This window comes from Cavia porcellus, unplaced genomic scaffold (assembly GCF_034190915.1).
Source record: "Cavia porcellus strain 051 isolate PalLab524CR breed Dunkin Hartley unplaced genomic scaffold, mCavPor4.1 scaffold_7, whole genome shotgun sequence".
NCBI lineage: Eukaryota > Metazoa > Chordata > Mammalia > Rodentia > Caviidae > Cavia > Cavia porcellus.
Genome location: NW_026947490.1, coordinates 36,096,209 through 36,123,079, shown reverse-complemented (window position 1 = coordinate 36,123,079; position 26,871 = coordinate 36,096,209). Strand labels below are relative to the sequence as shown.

The following is a 26,871-nucleotide window of genomic DNA, read 5'->3' as shown; positions in this document are numbered from 1 at the left end:
TTATTCCGTTTCCCAGCTGTAGTAACCTTCTTTGTCACTTAATCTTGGCTTGAAATCCACTTTGTCTGCAAGTAGAGCAACTACCCTTCTTTTTCCAGGTTCTTGTCACATAGAGGGTTGTTCTCCAGCCTTGACTTTCAGTCTGTGAATTTCCTTAGAGGTCAGTGTGTTTCTTGCATGCAGCATGTTGTTGAATCTTGCTTCTTGATGCATTCTGCCAGTCTGTTTGTTTTGATTGGTGAATTGAGAGCATTCACCTGGATGATTATAAGTGATAGTATTGACTCATCCTTGTCATGTAATTTTCCTGTTTTTTCACTGCCTTGTCTCTCTCAAGTCCTATGTCACTGTTTGCCTCCCTGGTGGATTCATTGTGCTGGGATTGATGGAACTGTCGTCTTTGGTATCTCTTCCTAGAGTGTCCTTCAGAATATTTTAGAGTGCCGGACTGGTGCTCATGAATTTCCTCAGGTGTTCATTCACATAGCAGGGTCTTATTTCTCAATCAGTTCTGAAAGATAGTTTTGTGGAGTACATCACTCTGGGTTGGAGGTTGTTTTCTTGTGGGACTTGAAATGCTTCTCTCCAAGATCTTGACTTGTGTTGAGAAGTCAGCTGTGTTTCTGAATGGCCAATTCTTTATAGATGATTTATTTATTTTCTCTGGTGGGTTTTAGTATTCTGTTCTTGTGATGAATTTCTGGAATCTTGATTATGATGTGCTTGGTTGTAGACTTTTTTGATCATGTTTTATATCCCTTACTTATCTGGGTGTCCGAGTGTTATTTCCCCGTCTGGGAAGTGTTTTGCCTTTCTGTCTGTGAATGGATTTTTGTATCATGGATAGCACCTCCTGCTTTTTCAGTTTCTCCAATCAGTTTTTTTATTCTTTCTTTTTTTCGTTGGTGGGAATTGAACTGATGACCTCAGGTTTGCCGGATGGTTGCTTCTGCCACTGAACTGTATGCCCGGCTTCCCAATCAATTGTTTACATGACCTAGAATCTGCTGGATTGATATCTCATGGTACTGTGCCACATGAAGATTTTCTTATGATCAGTACATGAAGCCTGTCTTTTGTATCTGAGATTCTGTCCTCATGTTGGGATATTCTACTACAGATACTTTCAGTATAAGTTTTACTGTCCTGGATGTAGGATCAAATTCATTTTATGGATTGTGTTTCTTTCCTATTTGGGGCAGTCCTGATTTGCATCATTTCTAAAAATGTTATGTTTTGTCTGTATCTGCTCTAGAGTTACTCAGCATATTTTTCACCATGGTCACCATCTCTGTAGTTATGTGAGAACTTATTTCTGAGTTGACTTTTTCTAGAACTTCATTCATTTGCTTTGTTTTATGACTTCCGAGAGCCTGGGAGTGGGGGGGGTTGGATTTCAGGTCGTCCCCCCTCTTTGTCCCCTGGGTTTGTCTTTGGTGCACTGGATGACTGGGATTGCATTTTCTTTACGCATTTTCTCATGTTCTGTTTTCTTCTTTCTTAAGAGTCAGAAAATGTATTGGGGAATTAGAATTGGAATAGGAAGAGCTCCTGAGAGCCAGGAGGAGGGGTCCTGAATGGTTTGTGCCTCATTTTCTTAGTTTTTCAATTGAATTACTAGGCTGATGTTTTTCAGTTGCATATTGGGTACAGTTTTATTGGTTGTATTTAGAACCCTTAGAAAATGACTTTGTCAGGGACATCATGCAGGTGGAGCTGGCTCTTAGATTGTGAGTGTTTCAAGATCCAACACTTCAATTTATTGGGGATAAGAAATTGCTGCCTGGTTGGTCCAGCACTTGGTTCTTTGTTACCGGCCCACAGTGTTTTGTATGGCCCTTAGGCAACCTCAGTCCTGCTTTACACCTGGAAGAACAGTTGGTTGGAACAGTTATGTCACTTTGGCTGAAGTGGTACAATTAGCAGTAACTGTAGCATGAAACAAGCACAGAAAACTGAAAACTGAGGTAATCACTAATGTGCCACCTTTAGCTTTAAGAAGCAGAATTGTAGTAACAAAATCTAACCCAAATTGGAAAACTGTATCCAATAAGCAAAAGCCTACCTTATGTAAATTTTACTCTCAGAGGAGAAAAATTAAAATGTTATTTTGGAAAAAGCATAGAAATTGAAGAAGAGTAAAAGATTAGAAGCAAGGCTGGAGGGTAAAGGTAGATCATGCAATACGTTGGGGGATTTGTGCAGGAGATAGGAAGGAAAGAGAAAAGGAAGAAAAGAAAAAAAAAAAAAAACAGGCCGGGGACTTAGCTCAGCACCATAACTGCCGGACTTTCAGGCTGCTCTTGTAAGTTTGGTTCCCAGTACCAAAACAAACAAGCAAAGAAAAGAACCCTAGAACAACAGCCAGAGAAAGACTAAAAACTACACTCACATTCACATAAAAATAAGATCAAACCATTAAGAGTAAAACAAAGCAATAAGAGAAGACAGATTGAAAAAAATCACTTGCGGGTTTCTCTCTGCTGTCACTGGTAGATAATGTGTGGAGACAAAGTCCAGCAGTGTGCTGACTTATCCCAGCAACCCTGCAGTGGATTCATGGCCAGGTAGTGGATAATCTCAGCAAGCCTGCCCCTTTAGAAATCAGGGGTCTTCTAAATGCTTGAACTGAGCTGAAGCTGCTAAATGGGGCCAAGGGCTGTTCTGCATTTGAAGCTCATTTGGCCCCTGTCCAAGACGGGTCACAGCCAATCACTGTCCCCCGTGGGGCATCCAGTCCCACAGGAGAAGCAGTCACGGCAGCTAGTGCACTTCTTGGCCTCTAATGCTTCCTCCCATTGCTGCATATCTGTGTGGAGGCCTCTGGGGTTCCCGACAGTCCCTGTGTGTCTCTAAACTAGTACAGCTCTTTTCACACAATGAGATGCAACACTAGGAGAAAGGGTAGCCCACTACTCGCTTCTTCTTTGTTGAAGTTTCTCTGTTGCCTCAAACCATGGTCTTCAAATCTTGCTTCAGATCTTTCCTGGGTCCAGGGGACAACTTCCCTGTTTCATTTCTTCCTGTCATAGGTATCTTCCAGTGTGTGCACAGCGAGACTCAGAGAGGGTCTTTGTCTGCTGCCTACCACTGTGTCCTTTTCCCCTAAATCTAGCTGAAACCTGGCAGCCAGTATTTTAAGCTCCTCAGTTCCATGGTACTGGAGATTCACTGATGAATCTTCACACCGATCTTTTCTCTGCATCGTGTTTGTGTTTGTTTGCTTGTTTTAAGGAAATGTTTTGCTCAATTTCCCCAGCACAAATTGAATTGAGATCCTCCTTTCCCAGCCTCCTAGATTCTGGGGTTGGGGATACAACAGGACACTTGGCTGTTGGGCCCTCCTTTTGTATGGATTGGTACTGAGTGCTTGAGAACAGACAGGAGAAAGTGGCAAGTATGGTGATTCAATAGAAATACACAAAAAACACACACAGAAACTTCAGCTTTCTGTGAGCCACACAAAAATGTGGAAAACGAAAATGAGCCAAAGTGAATCACCACAGCATGTATGATGGAGTGTGACAATGTGAAGCAGTTCCGTTTCAACCTGTAATTTACATAGAAAGCGAAAGCATGAATGAGGCTTTGTTTTTTTATGTTTTATTTTATTTGAAAAAAGATTAAGATAAATGAGGACATCACAACACAGGTCAGAACAGAACAATTTAAGGAACACAGTGTGTCACCACCAGATGACCTGACGTAACAGTAGCCACCACAGTGTGTGTTTCCTTGAAATGTTTCAATATACCTTTAAATACTATAGTATCAAACATAATAAGACAGTAGAAAACCCCTCATGAGAATGAAAGTATCACAGGGTATTCATAACCAACTAACAAAAGAGCAACAATGGTTACTGTATTATTTCCTTGTCTATAAAAAATTTTGTTTATGCTATCACATGTAATAAAATCCAATAAGATACAGCATGGTAAAACCAGGGAAGACAGAAGTACAGAAGCTTGGTTGGATGTCAAAACAAGACGATAGTAAATCAGCACTAGGCGTTATAATGTTTTGTTTTCTTCAAAATAACTGTTGATATCATCACAAACAACAAAATCAAACAATCCAGAATAAAATCATTCCAACCAATAAATGAAAGCATTATAAGTTTTGAAAGGAATGTAATGGGGAATCACGATTACCATATAATTTCATGTATTCTTTGCATTTGTTACCCTAGGGAAACTCTTGTGTATTTTTCCATGTGAGTTTGATTTATTTCACTTATGAGTATTCTGTTAATCTGAGTCCATTTATTTATAAATATCTCAATGTGATCATTCTTTATAGCTGAGTAGTACTCCAGTGTATAAAATTTGTGGTCCCAGCTTTATACTGACTGTGCCACCTCTCGCGTCCTCACTGTGCACCTGGCAGGAGCCTGTCACAGAGCTCCTGAGTCCCTCGGGCCCTGTGCTGTCCTGTTCTTCGGTGCAGGTCTGAGCTTCTCAAGTCTTCCAAGTCCACGAGTAGAGGGCAGGCAAATGTGAGGACTGGGAAAATGAACCTGATTTTCCTTCTGTCCCTGTGCTCAGCCCCCAACCCAGTGAGCAGCCTGCGAGTGGAAAGTCAGACCAACAGTTCCATCAGACTGTGCTGGGAGCGGCCCGAGGAGTCAGACTCCCAGAACCTCACCTACTATGTGCAGTGGACTGGAGACAGCAACACAATTGAGACCCAGAGGACCACAGACACCTGTGTCACCGTGGAGGAACTGCGTTCTGGGACTTCATATGAGTTTTCTGTGTGGGTGGAAAAAGACGGAGTCAACAGCACCAGGGAGACTCTCAATGCTACTACAGGTGAGGGCAGCAAGGATTTTAGGAGGATGCTATTTAATTTCTGTGCACTTACGAAATTCTTTTCATTTCTTTTGCCATCGCTTTCCAATTTCATCGCACTGTGGTCTGATAATGTATGCACAGGAGAATTTCAATTTTTTTGAATTTGAATAAGCATGTTCTATGTGCTGGTAAGTCGTCTATTTTCTAGAGCATCCTATTTGCAGCTAAGAACAATGCATATTGTAAAGGTTGAGAGGAGATCGCTGTGTAGACATCTGCGTAGCTCATTTGCTCCAAAGTTGGGTTCCATTCTAATATTTCATTGTTGATTTTCTGTTAGTTTTGTGTGTTTAGGAATGTGGGGTATTGAGGTCCCCCAATACAACTGTATTAGTGCTTAATTGATTTTTCATGTCCTTTAATATTGGTCTCATTTAGCTGAATGCATTGGTGTTTGGTGCATATGTATTTTTGATTGCCCTCTCTCCCTTTTGGATTATTCCGTTTCCCAGCTGTAGTAACCTTCTTTGTCACTTAATCTTGGCTTGAAATCCACTTTGTCTGCAAGTAGAGCAACTACCCTTCTTTTTCCAGGTTCTTGTCACATAGAGGGTTGTTCTCCAGCCTTGACTTTCAGTCTGTGAATTTCCTTAGAGGTCAGTGTGTTTCTTGCATGCAGCATGTTGTTGAATCTTGCTTCTTGATGCATTCTGCCAGTCTGTTTGTTTTGATTGGTGAATTGAGAGCATTCACCTGGATGATTATAAGTGATAGTATTGACTCATCCTTGTCATGTAATTTTCCTGTTTTTTCACTGCCTTGTCTCTCTCAAGTCCTATGTCACTGTTTGCCTCCCTGGTGGATTCATTGTGCTGGGATTGATGGAACTGTCGTCTTTGGTATCTCTTCCTAGAGTGTCCTTCAGAATATTTTAGAGTGCCGGACTGGTGCTCATGAATTTCCTCAGGTGTTCATTCACATAGCAGGGTCTTATTTCTCAATCAGTTCTGAAAGATAGTTTTGTGGAGTACATCACTCTGGGTTGGAGGTTGTTTTCTTGTGGGACTTGAAATGCTTCTCTCCAAGATCTTGACTTGTGTTGAGAAGTCAGCTGTGTTTCTGAATGGCCAATTCTTTATAGATGATTTATTTATTTTCTCTGGTGGGTTTTAGTATTCTGTTCTTGTGATGAATTTCTGGAATCTTGATTATGATGTGCTTGGTTGTAGACTTTTTTGATCATGTTTTATATCCCTTACTTATCTGGGTGTCCGAGTGTTATTTCCCCGTCCGGGAAGTGTTTTGCCTTTCTGTCTGTGAATGGATTTTTGTATCATGGATAGCACCTCCTGCTTTTTCAGTTTCTCCAATCAGTTTTTTTATTCTTTCTTTTTTTCGTTGGTGGGAATTGAACTGATGACCTCAGGTTTGCCGGATGGTTGCTTCTGCCACTGAACTGTATGCCCGGCTTCCCAATCAATTGTTTACATGACCTAGAATCTGCTGGATTGATATCTCATGGTACTGTGCCACATGAAGATTTTCTTATGATCAGTACATGAAGCCTGTCTTTTGTATCTGAGATTCTGTCCTCATGTTGGGATATTCTACTACAGATACTTTCAGTATAAGTTTTACTGTCCTGGATGTAGGATCAAATTCATTTTATGGATTGTGTTTCTTTCCTATTTGGGGCAGTCCTGATTTGCATCATTTCTAAAAATGTTATGTTTTGTCTGTATCTGCTCTAGAGTTACTCAGCATATTTTTCACCATGGTCACCATCTCTGTAGTTATGTGAGAACTTATTTCTGAGTTGACTTTTTCTAGAACTTCATTCATTTGCTTTGTTTTATGACTTCCGAGAGCCTGGGAGTGGGGGGGGTTGGATTTCAGGTCGTCCCCCCTCTTTGTCCCCTGGGTTTGTCTTTGGTGCACTGGATGACTGGGATTGCATTTTCTTTACGCATTTTCTCATGTTCTGTTTTCTTCTTTCTTAAGAGTCAGAAAATGTATTGGGGAATTAGAATTGGAATAGGAAGAGCTCCTGAGAGCCAGGAGGAGGGGTCCTGAATGGTTTGTGCCTCATTTTCTTAGTTTTTCAATTGAATTACTAGGCTGATGTTTTTCAGTTGCATATTGGGTACAGTTTTATTGGTTGTATGTAGAACCCTTAGAAAATGACTTTGTCAGGGACATCATCCAGGTGGAGCTGGCTCTTAGATTGTGAGTGTTTCAAGATCCAACACTTCAATTTATTGGGGATAAGAAATTGCTGCCTGGTTGGTCCAGCACTTGGTTCTTTGTTACCGGCCCACAGTGTTTTGTATGGCCCTTAGGCAACCTCAGTCCTGCTTTACACCTGGAAGAACAGTTGGTTGGAACAGTTATGTCACTTTGGCTGAAGTGGTACAATTAGCAGTAACTGTAGCATGAAACAAGCACAGAAAACTGCAAACTGAGGTAATCACTAATGTGCCACCTTTAGCTTTAAGTAGCAGAATTGTAGTAACAAAATCTAACCCAAATTGGAAAACTGTAGCCAATAAGCAAAAGACTACCTTATGTAAATTTTACTCTCAGAGGAGAAAAATTAAAATGTTATTTTGGAAAAAGCATAGAAATTGAAGAAGAGTAAAAGATTAGAAGCAAGGCTGGAGGGTAATGGTAGATCATGCAATACCTTGGGGGATTTGTGCAGAAGATAGGACGGAAAGAGAAAAGGAAGAAAAGAAAAAAAAAAACAGGCCGGGGACTTAGCTCAGCACCATAACTGCCGGACTTTCAGGCTGCTCTTGTAAGTTTGGTTCCCAGTACCAAAACAAACAAGCAAAGAAAAGAACCCTAGAACAACAGCCAGAGAAAGACTAAAAACTACACTCACATTCACATAAAAATAAGATCAAACCATTAAGAGTAAAACAAAGCAATAAGAGAAGACAGATTGAAAAAAATCACTTGCGGGTTTCTCTCTGCTGTCACTGGTAGATAATGTGTGGAGACAAAGTCCAGCAGTGTGCTGACTTATCCCAGCAACCCTGCAGTGGATTCATGGCCAGGTAGTGGATAATCTCAGCAAGCCTGCCCCTTTAGAAATCAGGGGTCTTCTAAATGCTTGAACTGAGCTGAAGCTGCTAAATGGGGCCAAGGGCTGTTCTGCATTTGAAGCTCATTTGGCCCCTGTCCAAGACGGGTCACAGCCAATCACTGTCCCCCGTGGGGCATCCAGTCCCACAGGAGAAGCAGTCACGGCAGCTAGTGCACTTCTTGGCCTCTAATGCTTCCTCCCATTGCTGCATGTCTGTGTGGAGGCCTCTGGGGTTCCCGACAGTCCCTGTGTGTCTCTAAACTAGTACAGCTCTTTTCACACAATGAGATGCAACACTAGGAGAAAGGGTAGCCCACTACTCGCTTCTTCTTTGTTGAAGTTTCTCTGTTGCCTCAAACCATGGTCTTCAAATCTTGCTTCAGATCTTTCCTGGGTCCAGGGGACAACTTCCCTGTTTCATTTCTTCCTGTCATAGGTATCTTCCAGTGTGTGCACAGCGAGACTCAGAGAGGGTCTTTGTCTGCTGCCTACCACTGTGTCCTTTTCCCCTAAATCTAGCTGAAACCTGGCAGCCAGTATTTTAAGCTCCTCAGTTCCATGGTACTGGAGATTCACTGATGAATCTTCACACCGATCTTTTCTCTGCATCGTGTTTGTGTTTGTTTGCTTGTTTTAAGGAAATGTTTTGCTCAATTTCCCCAGCACAAATTGAATTGAGATCCTCCTTTCCCAGCCTCCTAGATTCTGGGGTTGGGGATACAACAGGACACTTGGCTGTTGGGCCCTCCTTTTGTATGGATTGGTACTGAGTGCTTGAGAACAGACAGGAGAAAGTGGCAAGTATGGTGATTCAATAGAAATACACAAAAAACACACACAGAAACTTCAGCTTTCTGTGAGCCACACAAAAATGTGGAAAACGAAAATGAGCCAAAGTGAATCACCACAGCATGTATGATGGAGTGTGACAATGTGAAGCAGTTCCGTTTCAACCTGTAATTTACATAGAAAGCGAAAGCATGAATGAGGCTTTGTTTTTTTATGTTTTATTTTATTTGAAAAAAGATTAAGATAAATGAGGACATCACAACACAGGTCAGAACAGAACAATTTAAGGAACACAGTGTGTCACCACCAGATGACCTGACGTAACAGTAGCCACCACAGTGTGTGTTTCCTTGAAATGTTTCAATATACCTTTAAATACTATAGTATCAAACATAATAAGACAGTAGAAAACCCCTCATGAGAATGAAAGTATCACAGGGTATTCATAACCAACTAACAAAAGAGCAACAATGGTTACTGTATTATTTCCTTGTCTATAAAAAATTTTGTTTATACTATCACATGTAATAAAATCCAATAAGATACAGCATGGTAAAACCAGGGAAGACAGAAGTACAGAAGCTTGGTTGGATGTCAAAACAAGACGATAGTAAATCAGCACTAGGCGTTATAATGTTTTGTTTTCTTCAAAATAACTGTTGATATCATCACAAACAACAAAATCAAACAATCCAGAATAAAATCATTCCAACCAATAAATGAAAGCATTATAAGTTTTGAAAGGAATGTAATGGGGAATCACGATTACCATATAATTTCATGTATTCTTTGCATTTGTTACCCTAGGGAAACTCTTGTGTATTTTTCCATGTGAGTTTGATTTATGTCACTTATGAGTATTCTGTTAATCTGAGTCCATTTATTTATAAATATCTCAATGTGATCATTCTTTATAGCTGAGTAGTACTCCAGTGTATAAAATTTGTGGTCCCAGCTTTATACTGACTGTGCCACCTCTCGCGTCCTCACTGTGCACCTGGCAGGAGCCTGTCACAGAGCTCCTGAGTCCCTCGGGCCCTGTGCTGTCCTGTTCTTCGGTGCAGGTCTGAGCTTCTCAAGTCTTCCAAGTCCACGAGTAGAGGGCAGGCAAATGTGAGGACTGGGAAAATGAACCTGATTTTCCTTCTGTCCCTGTGCTCAGCCCCCAACCCAGTGAGCAGCCTGCGAGTGGAAAGTCAGACCAACAGTTCCATCAGACTGTGCTGGGAGCGGCCCGAGGAGTCAGACTCCCAGAACCTCACCTCCTATGTGCAGTGGACTGGAGACAGCAACACAATTGAGACCCAGAGGACCACAGACACCTGTGTCACCGTGGAGGAACTGCGTTCTGGGACTTCATATGAGTTTTCTGTGTGGGTGGAAAAAGACGGAGTCAACAGCACCAGGGAGACTCTCAATGCTACTACAGGTGAGGGCAGCAAGGATTTTAGGAGGATGCTATTTAATTTCTGTGCACTTACGAAATTCTTTTCATTTCTTTTGCCATCGCTTTCCAATTTCATCGCACTGTGGTCTGATAATGTATGCACAGGAGAATTTCAATTCTTTTGAATTTGAATAAGCATGTTCTATGCGCTGGTAAGTCGTCTATTTTCTAGAGCATCCTATTTGCAGCTAAGAACAATGCATATTGTAAAGGTTGAGAGGAGATCGCTGTGTAGACATCTACGTAGCTCATTTGCTCCAAATTTGGGTTCCATTCTAATATTTCATTGTTGATTTTCTGTTAGTTTTGTGTGTTTAGGAATGTGGGGTATTGAGGTCCCCCAATACAACTGTATTAGTGCTTAATTGATTTTTCATGTCCTTTAATATTGGTCTCATTTAGCTGAATGCATTGGTGTTTGGTGCATATGTATTTTTGATTGCCCTCTCTCCCTTTTGGATTATTCCGTTTCCCAGCTGTAGTAACCTTCTTTGTCACTTAATCTTGGCTTGAAATCCACTTTGTCTGCAAGTAGAGCAACTACCCTTCTTTTTCCAGGTTCTTGTCACATAGAGGGTTGTTCTCCAGCCTTGACTTTCAGTCTGTGAATTTCCTTAGAGGTCAGTGTGTTTCTTGCATGCAGCATGTTGTTGAATCTTGCTTCTTGATGCATTCTGCCAGTCTGTTTGTTTTGATTGGTGAATTGAGAGCATTCACCTGGATGATTATAAGTGATAGTATTGACTCATCCTTGTCATGTAATTTTCCTGTTTTTTCACTGCCTTGTCTCTCTCAAGTCCTATGTCACTGTTTGCCTCCCTGGTGGATTCATTGTGCTGGGATTGATGGAACTGTCGTCTTTGGTATCTCTTCCTAGAGTGTCCTTCAGAATATTTTAGAGTGCTGGACTGGTGCTCATGAATTTCCTCAGGTGTTCATTCACATAGCAGGGTCTTATTTCTCAATCAGTTCTGAAAGATAGTTTTGTGGAGTACATCACTCTGGGTTGGAGGTTGTTTTCTTGTGGGACTTGAAATGCTTCTCTCCAAGATCTTGACTTGTGTTGAGAAGTCAGCTGTGTTTCTGAATGGCCAATTCTTTATAGATGATTTATTTATTTTCTCTGGTGGGTTTTAGTATTCTGTTCTTGTGATGAATTTCTGGAATCTTGATTATGATGTGCTTGGTTGTAGACTTTTTTGATCATGTTTTATATCCCTTACTTATCTGGGTGTCCGAGTGTTATTTCCCCGTCCGGGAAGTGTTTTGCCTTTCTGTCTGTGAATGGATTTTTGTATCATGCATAGCACCTCCTGCTTTTTCAGTTTCTCCAATCAGTTTTTTATTCTTTCTTTTTTTCGTTGGTGGGAATTGAACTGATGACCTCAGGTTTGCCGGATGGTTGCTTCTGCCACTGAACTGTATGCCCGGCTTCCCAATCAATTGTTTACATGACCTAGAATCTGCTGGATTGATATCTCATGGTACTGTGCCACATGAAGATTTTCTTATGATCAGTACATGAAGCCTGTCTTTTGCGTCTGAGATTCTGTCCTCATGTTGGGATATTCTACTACAGATACTTTCAGTATAAGTTTTACTGTCCTGGATGTAGGATCAAATTCATTTTATGGATTGTGTTTCTTTCCTATTTGGGGCAGTCCTGATTTGCATCATTTCTAAAAATGTTATGTTTTGTCTGTATCTGCTCTAGAGTTACTCAGCATATTTTTCACCATGGTCACCATCTCTGTAGTTATGTGAGAACTTATTTCTGAGTTGACTTTTTCTAGAACTTCATTCATTTGCTTTGTTTTATGACTTCCGAGAGCCTGGGAGTGGGGGGGGTTGGATTTCAGGTCGTCCCCCCTCTTTGTCCCCTGGGTTTGTCTTTGGTGCACTGGATGACTGGGATTGCATTTTCTTTACGCATTTTCTCATGTTCTGTTTTCTTCTTTCTTAAGAGTCAGAAAATGTATTGGGGAATTAGAATTGGAATAGGAAGAGCTCCTGAGAGCCAGGAGGAGGGGTCCTGAATGGTTTGTGCCTCATTTTCTTAGTTTTTCAATTGAATTACTAGGCTGATGTTTTTCAGTTGCATATTGGGTACAGTTTTATTGGTTGTATTTAGAACCCTTAGAAAATGACTTTGTCAGGGACATCATCCAGGTGGAGCTGGCTCTTAGATTGTGAGTGTTTCAAGATCCAACACTTCAATTTATTGGGGATAAGAAATTGCTGCCTGGTTGGTCCAGCACTTGGTTCTTTGTTACCGGCCCACAGTGTTTTGTATGGCCCTTAGGCAACCTCAGTCCTGCTTTACACCTGGAAGAACAGTTGGTTGGAACAGTTATGTCACTTTGGCTGAAGTGGTACAATTAGCAGTAACTGTAGCATGAAACAAGCACAGAAAACTGCAAACTGAGGTAATCACTAATGTGCCACCTTTAGCTTTAAGTAGCAGAATTGTAGTAACAAAATCTAACCCAAATTGGAAAACTGTAGCCAATAAGCAAAAGACTACCTTATGTAAATTTTACTCTCAGAGGAGAAAAATTAAAATGTTATTTTGGAAAAAGCATAGAAATTGAAGAAGAGTAAAAGATTAGAAGCAAGGCTGGAGGGTAATGGTAGATCATGCAATACCTTGGGGGATTTGTGCAGAAGATAGGACGGAAAGAGAAAAGGAAGAAAAGAAAAAAAAAAACAGGCCGGGGACTTAGCTCAGCACCATAACTGCCGGACTTTCAGGCTGCTCTTGTAAGTTTGGTCCCCAGTACCAAAACAAACAAGCAAAGAAAAGAACCCTAGAACAACAGCCAGAGAAAGACTAAAAACTACACTCACATTCACATAAAAATAAGATCAAACCATTAAGAGTAAAACAAAGCAAGAAGAGAAGACAGATTGAAAAAAATCACTTGCGGGTTTCTCTCTGCTGTCACTGGTAGATAATGTATGGAGACAAAGTCCAGCAGTGTGCTGACTTATGCCAGCAACCCTGCAGTGGATTCATGGCCAGGTAGTGGATAATCTCAGCAAGCCTGCCCCTTTAGAAATCAGGGGTCTTCAAAATGCTTGAACTGAGCTGAAGCTGCTAAATGGGGCCAAGGGCTATTCTGCATTTGAAGCTCATTTGGCCCCTGTCCAAGACGGGTCACAGCCAATCACTGTCCCCCGTGGGGCATCCAGTCCCACAGGAGAAGCAGTCACGGCAGCTAGTGCACTTCTTGGCCTCTAATGCTTCCTCCCATTGCTGCATGTCTGTGTGGAGGCCTCTGGGGTTCCCGACAGTCCCTGTGTGTCTCTAAATTAGTACAGCTCTTTTCACACAATGAGATGCAACACTAGGAGAAAGGGTAGCCCACTACTCGCTTCTTCTTTGTTGAAGTTTCTCTGTTGCCTCAAACCATGGTCTTCAAATCTTGCTTCAGATCTTTCCTGGGTCCAGGGGACAACTTCCCTGTTTCATTTCTTCCTGTCATAGGTATCTTCCAGTGTGTGCACAGCGAGACTCAGAGAGGGTCTTTGTCTGCTGCCTACCACTGTGTCCTTTTCCCCTAAATCTAGCTGAAACCTGGCAGCCAGTATTTTAAGCTCCTCAGTTCCATGGTACTGGAGATTCACTGATGAATCTTCACACCGATCTTTTCTCTGCATCGTGTTTGTGTTTGTTTGCTTGTTTTAAGGAAATGTTTTGCTCAATTTCCCCAGCACAAATTGAATTGAGATCCTCCTTTCCCAGCCTCCTAGATTCTGGGGTTGGGGATACAACAGGACACTTGGCTGTTGGGCCCTCCTTTTGTATGGATTGGTACTGAGTGCTTGAGAACAGACAGGAGAAAGTGGCAAGTATGGTGATTCAATAGAAATACACAAAAAACACACACAGAAACTTCAGCTTTCTGTGAGCCACACAATAATGTGGTAAATGAAAATGAGCCAAAGTGAATCACCACAGCATGTATGATGGAGTGTGACAATGTGAAGCAGTTCCGTTTCAACCTGTAATTTACATAGAAAGCGAAAGCATGAATAAGGCTTTGTTTTTTTATGTTTTATTTTATTTCAAAAAGGATTAAGATAAATGAGGACATCACAACACAGGTCAGAACAGAACAATTTAAGGAACATAGTGTGTCACCACCAGATGACCTGACGTAACAGTAGCCACCACAGTGTGTGTTTCCTTGAAATGTTTCAATATACCTTTAAATACTATAGTATCAAACATAATAAGACAGTAGAAAACCCCTCATGAGAATGAAAGTATCACAGGGTATTCATAACCAACTAACAAAAGAGCAACAATGGTTACTGTATTATTTCCTTGTCTATAAAAAATTTTGTTTATACTATCACATGTAATAAAATCCAATAAGATACAGAATATTAAAACCAGGGAAGACAGAAGCACAGAAGCTTGGTTGGATGTCAAAACAAGACGATAGTAAATCAGCACTAGGCGTTATAATGTTTTGTTTTCTTCAAAATAACTGTTGATATCATCACAAACAACAAAATCAAAGAACCCAGAATAAAATCATTCCAACCAATAAATGAAAGCATTATAAGGTTTGAAAGGAATGTAATGGGGAATCACGATTACCATATAATTTCATGTATTCTTTGCATTTGTTACCCTAGGGAAACTCTTGTGTATTTTTCCATGTGAGTTTGATTTATTTCACTTATGAGTATTCTGTTAATCTGAGTCCATTTATTTATAAATATCTCAATGTGATCATTCTTTATAGCTGAGTAGTACTCCAGTGTATAAAATTTGTGGTCCCAGCTTTATACTGACTGTGCCACCTCTCGCGTCCTCACTGTGCACCTGGCAGGAGCCTGTCACAGAGCTCCTGAGTCCCTCGGGCCCTGTGCTGTCCTGTTCTTCGGTGCAGGTCTGAGCTTCTCAAGTCTTCCAAGTCCACGAGTAGAGGGCAGGCAAATGTGAGGACTGGGAAAATGAACCTGATTTTCCTTCTGTCCCTGTGCTCAGCCCCCAACCCAGTGAGCAGCCTGCGAGTGGAAAGTCAGACCAACAGTTCCATCAGACTGTGCTGGGAGCGGCCCGAGGAGTCAGACTCCCAGAACCTCACCTCCTATGTGCAGTGGACTGGAGACAGCAACACAATTGAGACCCAGAGGACCACAGACACCTGTGTCACCGTGGAGGAACTGCGTTCTGGGACTTCATATGAGTTTTCTGTGTGGGTGGAAAAAGACGGAGTCAACAGCACCACGGAGACTCTCAATGCTACTACAGGTGAGGGCAGCAAGGATTTTAGGAGGATGCTATTTAATTTCTGTGCACTTATGAAATTCTTTTCATTTCTTTTGCCATCGCTTTCCAATTTCATCGCACTGTGGTCTGATAATGTATGCACAGGAGAATTTCAATTCTTTTGAATTTGAATAAGCATGTTCTATGCGCTGGTAAGTCGTCTATTTTCTAGAGCATCCTATTTGCAGCTAAGAACAATGCATATTGTAAAGGTTGAGAGGAGATCGCTGTGTAGACATCTGCGTAGCTCATTTGCTCCAAAGTTGGGTTCCATTCTAATATTTCATTGTTGATTTTCTGTTAGTTTTGTGTGTTTAGGAATGTGGGGTATTGAGGTCCCCCAGTACAACTGTATTAGTGCTTAATTGATTTTTCATGTCCTTTAATATTGGTCTCATTTAGCTGAATGCATTGGTGTTTGGTGCATATGTATTTTTGATTGCCCTCTCTCCCTTTTGGATTATTCCGTTTCCCAGCTGTAGTAACCTTCTTTGTCACTTAATCTTGGCTTGAAATCCACTTTGTCTGCAAGTAGAGCAACTACCCTTCTTTTTCCAGGTTCTTGTCACATAGAGGGTTGTTCTCCAGCCTTGACTTTCAGTCTGTGAATTTCCTTAGAGGTCAGTGTGTTTCTTGCATGCAGCATGTTGTTGAATCTTGCTTCTTGATGCATTCTGCCAGTCTGTTTGTTTTGATTGGTGAATTGAGAGCATTCACCTGGATGATTATAAGTGATAGTATTGACTCATCCTTGTCATGTAATTTTCCTGTTTTTTCACTGCCTTGTCTCTCTCAAGTCCTATGTCACTGTTTGCCTCCCTGGTGGATTCATTGTGCTGGGATTGATGGAACTGTCGTCTTTGGTATCTCTTCCTAGAGTGTCCTTCAGAATATTTTAGAGTGCTGGACTGGTGCTCATGAATTTCCTCAGGTGTTCATTCACATAGCAGGGTCTTATTTCTCAATCAGTTCTGAAAGATAGTTTTGTGGAGTACATCACTCTGGGTTGGAGGTTGTTTTCTTGTGGGACTTGAAATGCTTCTCTCCAGGATCTTGACTTGTGTTGAGAAGTCAGCTGTCGATGTCGCTCCCGGCCGGCAGGAAGGACACACGACAAAGTCTGGCAGTGGACAACCTTTTTTTTTATTTTCTCTCTGTACAGCCTGTCCTGGGATCGCTCCCAGCCGAAGCCTCCTCTGGTCCGCTCCCCGCGGCTCCTTTCGTGCTTCGCTCCGAAGCCTCTACCGGTCCGCTCTCCGCGGCTCCTTTTGGGCTTCTCTCTGAAGCCTCTACCGGTCCGCTCTCTGCGGCTCCTTTTGGGCTTCTACTTTCCCCCAGGGGTGGCACCAGTATATATACGGATACAGTGTCCAATCATGTTAAAGTAAGCAAGGTAAGCTGATTGGCTAACATATTATTGAGCGGGTTGTTTACGCGGTAAGCAGGAAACTAACGTGCTCGATGGGAGGGGTAATCTAACTCAGGCTTTACTCTTTACCACAGGCCGCATGATCGCTATATGCGGCGGCTCGGCAATGTGGTGGCTCCCAACATCTCCCCCTTTTTTATTTTAAATAAGTCTACGCATCGCAGCCCGTCCTGAATTGAGTGTAGAGGCCTATGCCCTGATAGGAGGCCCACCAAGGGCTCTCGGCGTCGGCCCGGGTCGGCCGTCCCCGAGTCTGCCGAGGCCCCGAGGCCCTCGTCCTTTTTCCAGGGCCAGGAAGGAACCGGACGGAACCTGGATGCACACAGGCATATACTCATGTCGCTCCGCATGATCCCCCCGGGGCGACATTTGGTTTGGGCGGAACCTAGTAATTTAGCGGCTTTTGTGCGGTATGGGGTAGGGCCTGTCTTAGGTTGAGTCATGCTGGGGAGGCATGCTCTTATCCGTCATTGACTCATCTACCCTGCTATATCATAATTTTTTAGAGGAGGAGTGTGGGAAGCTCACCGTCCCTAGACTCCGTTGTAGGCTAGGCGAGCGAGCCATGCATATGCCTGAGGATCTTTTTGTCTATTTTGGGCTACCGCTATTTTTATTTATCTTGTTGGTTGGTCTGTGATGGATCTCCGGTAGGGCAGGTCTGATCTTTAGTCGAGGGCTTTGTCGACCGTGTCAGTCTCTCCGGTACCCACAGTGGTTCTCGTCCCGATTCCTGCAGAAAAACACAAACCGCGCCTCGGTTCCAGCTGATTACCGGATCCGGGCCCATCCATTGTCATGCCATAGATAACCGCGCCTTTGGAGGCAGGCCTTGGCTTACTCCCCCTTTTTGTTTTTTATTTTTTATTTTTTATTTTTATCTTTTTTTTTTTTTTTTTTTTTTTATTGGTACCAGGGATCGAACTGGCGATTGCCTGCTTACAAGGCAGGCGCTTATGCCGCTGAGCTAAATCCCCAGCCCCCATTTCCTCGACCGGCGTTTTTTTTAGCCTGCTCGGCAGAGAACTTTGTGTACCAGGCTCGCCAATCTAGGTAACTACCCGAGGGCAGACACGCCTTTGCCAGCTGAATCCAGTCCGCGGGGGTGAGGGGCCCAGAAGACAGGTTCTCCAGCATGGCAATGGTGTAAGGCGCAGTCGGCCCAAAGGTTGTAACTGCATTTTTAAGTTTTTTAATCTGTTTTATCTCAAAAGGCTCTCATGTATTACGTCCCTGGCCCATAGCTACTTGTACAGGAAATATCCCGTAGGGGCCACTATCTATCCCAGGTGGTGGATGTACCTCATGAGACAAACGTCCCCCCTGCCAAAGCCGCCTGTAAAAATACCGACCCGCCGGCGGCGGAGCATAAGACGGCGGCCGTGATTGGGCGGAAAATGGGGGCCCGTGCATCACTTCCTGTTTTGGCGAAAGGGGAGGGAGCTCCCACGCGGCCGCCTCGTGGCGAGGGATCGCTTCCGGGAACAGCCCCCAAGGTGGGGCGGAAGGCTTCGCCTCCCTCTCGCGCCAGGGGGCGCTCAGGAGCTCTCTACTCCTCCGCAGACCAAGTTGAGCGGAGCGCAATTCGCGGCGCAACGCTGGGAAAGAACCCTGCGACTCCTTATCGAGCGGCCTATCCTCTTGGCATCTAGGCTCCTTGGTCTCATCGTTGTCTAAGCCTTTTTCGTTCTCGGAGTCAGACGACTCCGAGGCCTGAGCCCCGTCTTCCTCCTTTATATCTTTGTCTCCTTTGACGGACCCCTCCCGGGAGCTCCCTGACTGGGCCTGTTTGAATGCCCTACGCACTTTAATGAGCTCTTGAGAGCCTTCCCTGCAACCACCCTCGCTCTTTAAGCATGCATATATCATTTCCCACAGTGGCCGAGCGAAGACCGAAGCCCCGCCCTCCCTTTCCGCTAGAGAAAGATCCCTGCCCAACTTCTCCCACGAGGGCAGGTTTAAGTGCCCTGTGGGCAAGAACCAGGGAGCGAAACTATCAATCTCCTCAAAAAAGCTCTCCAGCGTTTTGTGTCCCACCTTGAGGTCTCTGGACTTTAAGAGCTTCCGGAGGACCTGTACCAAGGGCTGGGTGTCGTTACTCGGTACGTTACCCATATTTAATATGTTACTCACCGCGTGAGGCCCAAAAATCCGCCACTTACGCGTGAGCCTGAGGGGAGTCTAAAAACCCTGTAGGTGCGCACCACCCAGGGCCCAGGTTTATCCCCTACTCACCTGTCTCGCAGTGCTGTATCAAGGAACGTTGTCCACTACCACGTCTCGGGGATGATCAGTTGTTCCCCGTACGGGCCACCAAATGTCGATGTCGCTCCCGGCCGGCAGGAAGGACACACGACAAAGTCTGGCAGTGGACAACCTTTTTTTTTATTTTCTCTCTGTACAGCCTGTCCTGGGATCGCTCCCAGCCGAAGCCTCCTCTGGTCCGCTCCCCGCGGCTCCTTTCGTGCTTCGCTCCGAAGCCTCTACCGGTCCGCTCTCCGCGGCTCCTTTTGGGCTTCTACTTTCCCCCAGGGGTGGCACCAGTATATATACGGATACAGTGTCCAATCATGTTAAAGTAAGCAAGGCAAGCTGATTGGCTAACATATTATTGAGCGGGTTGTTTACGCGGTAAGCAGGAAACTAACGTGCTCGATGGGAGGGGTAATCTAACTCAGGCTTTACTCTTTACCACAGGCCGCATGATCGCTATATGAGGCGGCTCGGCAATGTGGTGGCTCCCAACAGTCAGCTGTGTTTCTGAATGGCCAATTCTTTATAGATGATTTATTTATTTCTCTGGTGGGTTTTAGTATTCTGTTCTTGTGATGAATTTCTGGAATCTTGATTATGATGTGCTTGGTTGTAGATTTTTTTGATCATGTTTTATATCCCTTACTTATCTGGGTTTCCGAGTGTTATTTCCCCGTCCGGGAAGTGTTTTGCCTTTCTGTCTGTGAATGGATTTTTGTATCATGCATAGCACCTCCTGCTTTTTCAGTTTCTCCAATCAGTTTTTTTATTCTTTTTTTTTTTTCGTTGGTGGGAATTGAACTGATGACCTCAGGTTTGCCGGATGGTTGCTTCTGCCACTGAACTGTATGCCCGGCTTCCCAATCAATTGTTTACATGACCTAGAATCTGCTGGATTGATATCTCATGGTACTGTGCCACATGAAGATTTTCTTATGATCAGTACATGAAGCCTGTCTTTTGTGTCTGAGATTCTGTCCTCATGTTGGGATATTCTACTACAGATACTTTCAGTATAAGTTTTACTGTCCTGGATGTAGGCTCAAATTCATTTTATGGATTGTGTTTCTTTCCTATTTGGGGCAGTCCTGATTTGCATCATTTCTAAAAATGTTATGTTTTGTCTGTATCTGCTCTAGAGTTACTCAGCATATTTTTCACCATGGTCACCATCTCTGTAGTTATGTGAGAACTTATTTCTGAGTTGACTTTTTCTAGAACTTCATTCATTTGCTTTGTTTTATGACTTCCGAGAGCCTGGGAGTGGGGGGGGGTTGGATTTCAGGTCGTCCCACCTCTTTGTCCCCTGGGTTTGTCTTTGGTGCACTGGATGACTGGGATTGCATTTTCTTTACGCATTTTCTCATGTTCTGTTTTCTTCTTTCTTAAGAGTCAGAAAATGTATTGGGGAATTAGAATTGGAATAGGAAGAGCTCCTGAGAGCCAGGAGGAGGGGTCCTGAATGGTTTGTGCCTCATTTTCTTAGTTTTTCAATTGAATTACTAGGTTGATGTTTTTCAGTTGCATATTGGGTACAGTTTTATTGGTTGTATTTAGAACCCTTAGAAAATGACTTTGTCAGGGACATCATGCAGGTGGAGCTGGCTCTTAGATTGTGAGTGTTTCAAGATCCAACACTTCAGTTTATTGGGGATAAGAAATTGCTGCCTGGTTGGTCGAGCACTTGGTTCTTTGTTACCGGCCCACAGTGTTTTGTATGGCCCTTAGGCAACCTCAGTCCTGCTTTACACCTGGAAGAACAGTTGGTTGGAACAGTTATGTCACTTTGGCTGAAGTGGTACAATTAGCAGTAACTGTAGCATGAAACAAACACAGAAAACTGCAAACTGAGGTAATCACTAATGTGCCACCTTTAGCTTTAAGAAGCAGAATTGTAGTAACAAAATCTAACCCAAATTGGAAAACTGTAGCCAATAAGCAAAAGACTACCTTATGTAAATTTTACTCTCAGAGGAGAAAAATTAAAATGTTATTTTGGAAAAAGCATAGAAATTGAAGAAGAGTAAAGGATTAGAAGCAAGGCTAGAGGGTAAAGGTAGATCATGCAATACCTTGGGGGATTTGTGCAGAAGATAGGACGGAAAGAGAAAAGGAGGAAATAAAACAAAAAACAGGCTGGGGACTTAGCTCAGCACCATAACTGCCGGACTTTCAGGCTGCTCTTGTAAGTTTCGTCCCCAGTACCAAAACAAACAAGCAAACAAAAGAACCCTAGAACAACAGCCAGAGAAAGACTAAAAACTACACTCACATTCACATAAAAATAAGATCAAACCATTAAGAGTAAAACAAAGCAATAAGAGAAGACAGATTGAAAAAAATCACTTGCGGGTTTCTCTCTGCTGTCACTGGTAGATAATGTGTGGAGACAAAGTCCAGCAGTGTGCTGACTTATCCCAGCAACCCTGCAGTGGATTCATGGCCAGGTAGTGGATAATCTCAGCAAGCCTGCCCCTTTAGAAATCAGGGGTCTTCTAAATGCTTGAACTGAGCTGACCTGCTAAATGGGGCCAAGGGCTATTCTGCATTTGAAGCTCATTTGGCCCCTGTCCAAGACGGGTCACAGCCAATCACTGTCCCCCGTGGGGCATCCAGTCCCACAGGAGAAGCAGTCACGGCAGCTAGTGCACTTCTTGGCCTCTAATGCTTCCTCCCATTGCTGCATGTCTGTGTGGAGGCCTCTGGGGTTCTCGACAGTCCCTGTGTGTCTCTAAATTAGTACAGCTCTTTTCACACAATGAGATGCAACACTAGGAGAAAGGGTAGCCCACTACTCGCTTCTTCTTTGTTGAAGTTTCTCTGTTGCCTCAAACCATGGTCTTCAAATCTTGCTTCAGATCTTTCCTGGGTCCAGGGGACAACTTCCCTGTTTCATTTCTTCCTGTCATAGGTATCTTCCAGTGTGTGCACAGCGAGACTCAGAGAGGGTCTTTGTCTGCTGCCTACCACTGTGTCCTTTTCCCCTAAATCTAGCTGAAACCTGGCAGCCAGTATTTTAAGCTCCTCAGTTCCATGGTACTGGAGATTCACTGATGAATCTTCACACCGATCTTTTCTCTGCATCGTGTTTGTGTTTGTTTGCTTGTTTTAAGGAAATGTTTTGCTCAATTTCCCCAGCACAAATTGAATTGAGATCCTCCTTTCCCAGCCTCCTAGATTCTGGGGTTGGGGATACAACAAGACACTTGGCTGTTGGGCTCTCCTTTTGTATGGATTGGTACTGCGTGCTTGAGAAAGGTCAGGAGAAAGTGGCAAGTATGGTGATTCAATAGAAATACACAAAAAACACACACAGAAACTTCAGCTTTCTGTGAGCCACACAAAAATGTGGAAAACGAAAATGAGCCAAAGTGAATCACCACAGCATGTATGATGGAGTGTGACAATGTGAAGCAGTTCCGTTTCAACCTGTAATTTACATAGAAAGCGAAAGCATGAATGAGGCTTTGTGGTCCTAGCTTGTTTTTTATGTTTTATTTTATTTGAAAAAAGATTAAGATAAATGAGGACATCACAACACAGGATACAACAGAACAATTTAAGGAACATAGTGTGTCACCACCAGATGACCTGACGTAACAGTAGCCACCACAGTGTGTGTTTCCTTGAAATGTTTCAATATACCTTTAAATACTATAGTATCAAACATAATAAGACAGTAGAAAACCCCTCATGAGAATGAAAGTATCACAGGGTATTCATAACCAACTAACAAAAGAGCAACAATGGTTACTGTATTATTTCCTTGTCTATAAAAAATTTTGTTTATACTATCACATATAATAAAATCCAATAAGATACAGCATGGTAAAACCAGGGAAGACAGAAGCACAGAAGCTTGGTTGGATGTCAAAACAAGACGATAGTAAATCAGCACTAGGCGTTATAATGTTTTGTTTTCTTCAAAATAACTGTTGATATCATCACAAACAACAAAATCAAAGAACCCAGAATAAAATCATTCCAACTAATAAATGAAAGCATTATAAGGTTTGAAAGGAATGTAATGGGGAATCACGATTACCACATAATTTCATGTATTCTTTGCATTTGTTACCCTAGGGAAACTCTTGTGTATTTTTCCATGTGAGTTTGATTTATTTCACTTTTGAGTATTCTGTTAATCTGAGTCCATTTATTTATAAATATCTCAATGTGATCATTCTTTATAGCTGAGTAGTACTCCAGTGTATAAAATTTGTGGTCCCAGCTTTATACTGACTGTGCCAACCTCCCGCGTCCTCACTGTGCACCTGGCAGGAGCCTGTCACAGAGCTCCTGAGTCCCTCGGGCCCTGTGCTGTCCTGTTCTTCGGTGCAGGTCTGAGCTTCTCAAGTCTTCCAAGTCCACGAGTAGAGGGCAGGCAAATGTGAGGACTGGGAAAATGAACCTGATTTTCCTTCTGTCCCTGTGCTCAGCCCCCAACCCAGTGAGCAGCCTGCGAGTGGAAAGTCAGACCAACAGGTCCATCAGACTGTGCTGGGAGCGGCCCGAGGAGTCAGACTCCCAGAACCTCACCTACTATGTGCAGTGGACTGGAGACAGCAACACAATTGAGACCCAGAGGACCACAGACACCTGTGTCACCGTGGAGGAACTGCGTTCTGGGACTTCATATGAGTTTTCTGTGTGGGTGGAAAAAGACGGAGTCAACAGCACCAGGGAGACTCTCAATGCTACTACAGGTGAGGGCAGCAAGGATTTTAGGAGGATGCTATTTAATTTCTGTGCACTTACGAAATTCTTTTCATTTCTTTTGCCATCGCTTTCCAATCTCATCGCACTGTGGTCTGATAATGTATGCACAGGAGAATTTCAATTTCTTTGAATTTGAATAAGCATGTTCTATGTGCTGGTAAGTCGTCTATTTTCTAGAGCATCCTATTTGCAGCTAAGAACAATGCATATTGTAAAGGTTGAGAGGAGATCGCTGTGTAGACATCTGCGTAGCTCATTTGCTCCAAAGTTGGGTTCCATTCTAATATTTCATTGTTGATTTTCTGTTAGTTTTGTGTGTTTAGGAATGTGGGGTATTGAGGTCCCCCAGTACAACTGTATTAGTGCTTAATTGATTTTTCATGTCCTTTAATATTGGTCTCATTTAGCTGAATGCATTGGTGTTTGGTGCATATGTATTTTTGATTGCCCTCTCTCCCTTTTGGATTATTCCGTTTCCCAGCTGTAGTAACCTTCTTTGTCACTTAATCTTGGCTTGAAATCCACTTTGTCTGCAAGTAGAGCAACTACCCTTCTTTTTCCAGGTTCTTGTCACATAGAGGGTTGTTCTCCAGCCTTGACTTTCAGTCTGTGAATTTCCTTAGAGGTCAGTGTGTTTCTTGCATGCAGCATGTTGTTGAATCTTGCTTCTTGATGCATTCTGCCAGTCTGTTTGTTTTGATTGGTGAATTGAGAGCATTCACCTGGATGATTATAAGTGATAGTATTGACTCATCCTTGTCATGTAATTTTCCTGTTTTTTCACTGCCTTGTCTCTCTCAAGTCCTATGTCACTGTTTGCCTCCCTGGTGGATTCATTGTGCTGGGATTGATGGAACTGTCGTCTTTGGTATCTCTTCCTAGAGTGTCCTTCAGAATATTTTAGAGTGCTGGACTGGTGCTCATGAATTTCCTCAGGTGTTCATTCACATAGCAGGGTCTTATTTCTCAATCAGTTCTGAAAGATAGTTTTGTGGAGTACATCACTCTGGGTTGGAGGTTGTTTTCTTGTGGGACTTGAAATGCTTCTCTCCAGGATCTTGACTTGTGTTGAGAAGTCAGCTGTCGATGTCGCTCCCGGCCGGCAGGAAGGACACACGACAAAGTCTGGCAGTGGACAACCTGTTTTTTTATTTTCTCTCTGTACAGCCTGTCCTGGGATCGCTCCCAGCCGAAGCCTCCTCTGGTCCGCTCCCCGCGGCTCCTTTCGTGCTTCGCTCCGAAGCCTCTACCGGTCCGCTCTCCGCGGCTCCTTTTGGGCTTCTCTCTGAAGCCTCTACCGGTCCGCTCTCTGCGGCTCCTTTTGGGCTTCTACTTTCCCCCAGGGGTGGCACCAGTATATATACGGATACAGTGTCCAATCATGTTAAAGTAAGCAAGGTAAGCTGATTGGCTAACATATTATTGAGCGGGTTGTTTACGCGGTAAGCAGGAAACTAACGTGCTCGATGGGAGGGGTAATCTAACTCAGGCTTTACTCTTTACCACAGGCCGCATGATCGCTATATGCGGCGGCTCGGCAATGTGGTGGCTCCCAACATCTCCCCCTTTTTTATTTTAAATAAGTCTACGCATCGCAGCCCGTCCTGAATTGAGTGTAGAGGCCTATGCCCTGATAGGAGGCCCACCAAGGGCTCTCGGCGTCGGCCCGGGTCGGCCGTCCCCGAGTCTGCCGAGGCCCCGAGGCCCTCGTCCTTTTTCCAGGGCCAGGAAGGAACCGGACGGAACCTGGATGCACACAGGCATATACTCATGTCGCTCCGCATGATCCCCCCGGGGCGACATTTGGTTTGGGCGGAACCTAGTAATTTAGCGGCTTTTGTGCGGTATGGGGTAGGGCCTGTCTTAGGTTGAGTCATGCTGGGGAGGCATGCTCTTATCCGTCATTGACTCATCTACCCTGCTATATCATAATTTTTTAGAGGAGGAGTGTGGGAAGCTCACCGTCCCTAGACTCCGTTGTAGGCTAGGCGAGCGAGCCATGCATATGCCTGAGGATCTTTTTGTCTATTTTGGGCTACCGCTATTTTTATTTATCTTGTTGGTTGGTCTGTGATGGATCTCCGGTAGGGCAGGTCTGATCTTTAGTCGAGGGCTTTGTCGACCGTGTCAGTCTCTCCGGTACCCACAGTGGTTCTCGTCCCGATTCCTGCAGAAAAACACAAACCGCGCCTCGGTTCCAGCTGATTACCGGATCCGGGCCCATCCATTGTCATGCCATAGATAACCGCGCCTTTGGAGGCAGGCCTTGGCTTACTCCCCCTTTTTGTTTTTTATTTTTTATTTTTTATTTTTATCTTTTTTTTTTTTTTTTTTTTTTTTTTTTATTGGTACCAGGGATCGAACTGGCGATTGCCTGCTTACAAGGCAGGCGCTTATGCCGCTGAGCTAAATCCCCAGCCCCCATTTCCTCGACCGGCGTTTTTTTTAGCCTGCTCGGCAGAGAACTTTGTGTACCAGGCTCGCCAATCTAGGTAACTACCCGAGGGCAGACACGCCTTTGCCAGCTGAATCCAGTCCGCGGGGGTGAGGGGCCCAGAAGACAGGTTCTCCAGCATGGCAATGGTGTAAGGCGCAGTCGGCCCAAAGGTTGTAACTGCATTTTTAAGTTTTTTAATCTGTTTTATCTCAAAAGGCTCTCATGTATTACGTCCCTGGCCCATAGCTACTTGTACAGGAAATATCCCGTAGGGGCCACTATCTATCCCAGGTGGTGGATGTACCTCATGAGACAAACGTCCCCCCTGCCAAAGCCGCCTGTAAAAATACCGACCCGCCGGCGGCGGAGCATAAGACGGCGGCCGTGATTGGGCGGAAAATGGGGGCCCGTGCATCACTTCCTGTTTTGGCGAAAGGGGAGGGAGCTCCCACGCGGCCGCCTCGTGGCGAGGGATCGCTTCCGGGAACAGCCCCCAAGGTGGGGCGGAAGGCTTCGCCTCCCTCTCGCGCCAGGGGGCGCTCAGGAGCTCTCTACTCCTCCGCAGACCAAGTTGAGCGGAGCGCAATTCGCGGCGCAACGCTGGGAAAGAACCCTGCGACTCCTTA

The 26,871-nt window shown here is 43.8% G+C and overlaps 1 protein-coding gene across 3 annotated transcripts in view; it reads left to right on the top strand.

Annotated features, from left to right (window-relative positions):
- Ptprh (protein tyrosine phosphatase receptor type H) overlaps positions 1–26,871 on the top strand; it is a 110,433-nt gene that overhangs the window by 25,793 nt on the left and 57,769 nt on the right. For 2 of the 3 annotated variants that reach the window (XM_063253307.1, XM_063253308.1), the window contains 4 exons: positions 4,548–4,814; positions 9,836–10,102; positions 15,123–15,389; positions 23,529–23,795. In XM_063253307.1, coding sequence (XP_063109377.1) covers positions 4,548–4,814; positions 9,836–10,102; positions 15,123–15,389; positions 23,529–23,795 — 1,068 coding nt within the window. The remainder of the gene's footprint in view (positions 1–4,547; positions 4,815–9,835; positions 10,103–15,122; positions 15,390–23,528; positions 23,796–26,871) is intronic. The other variant, XM_063253309.1, reaches the window with a different exon arrangement.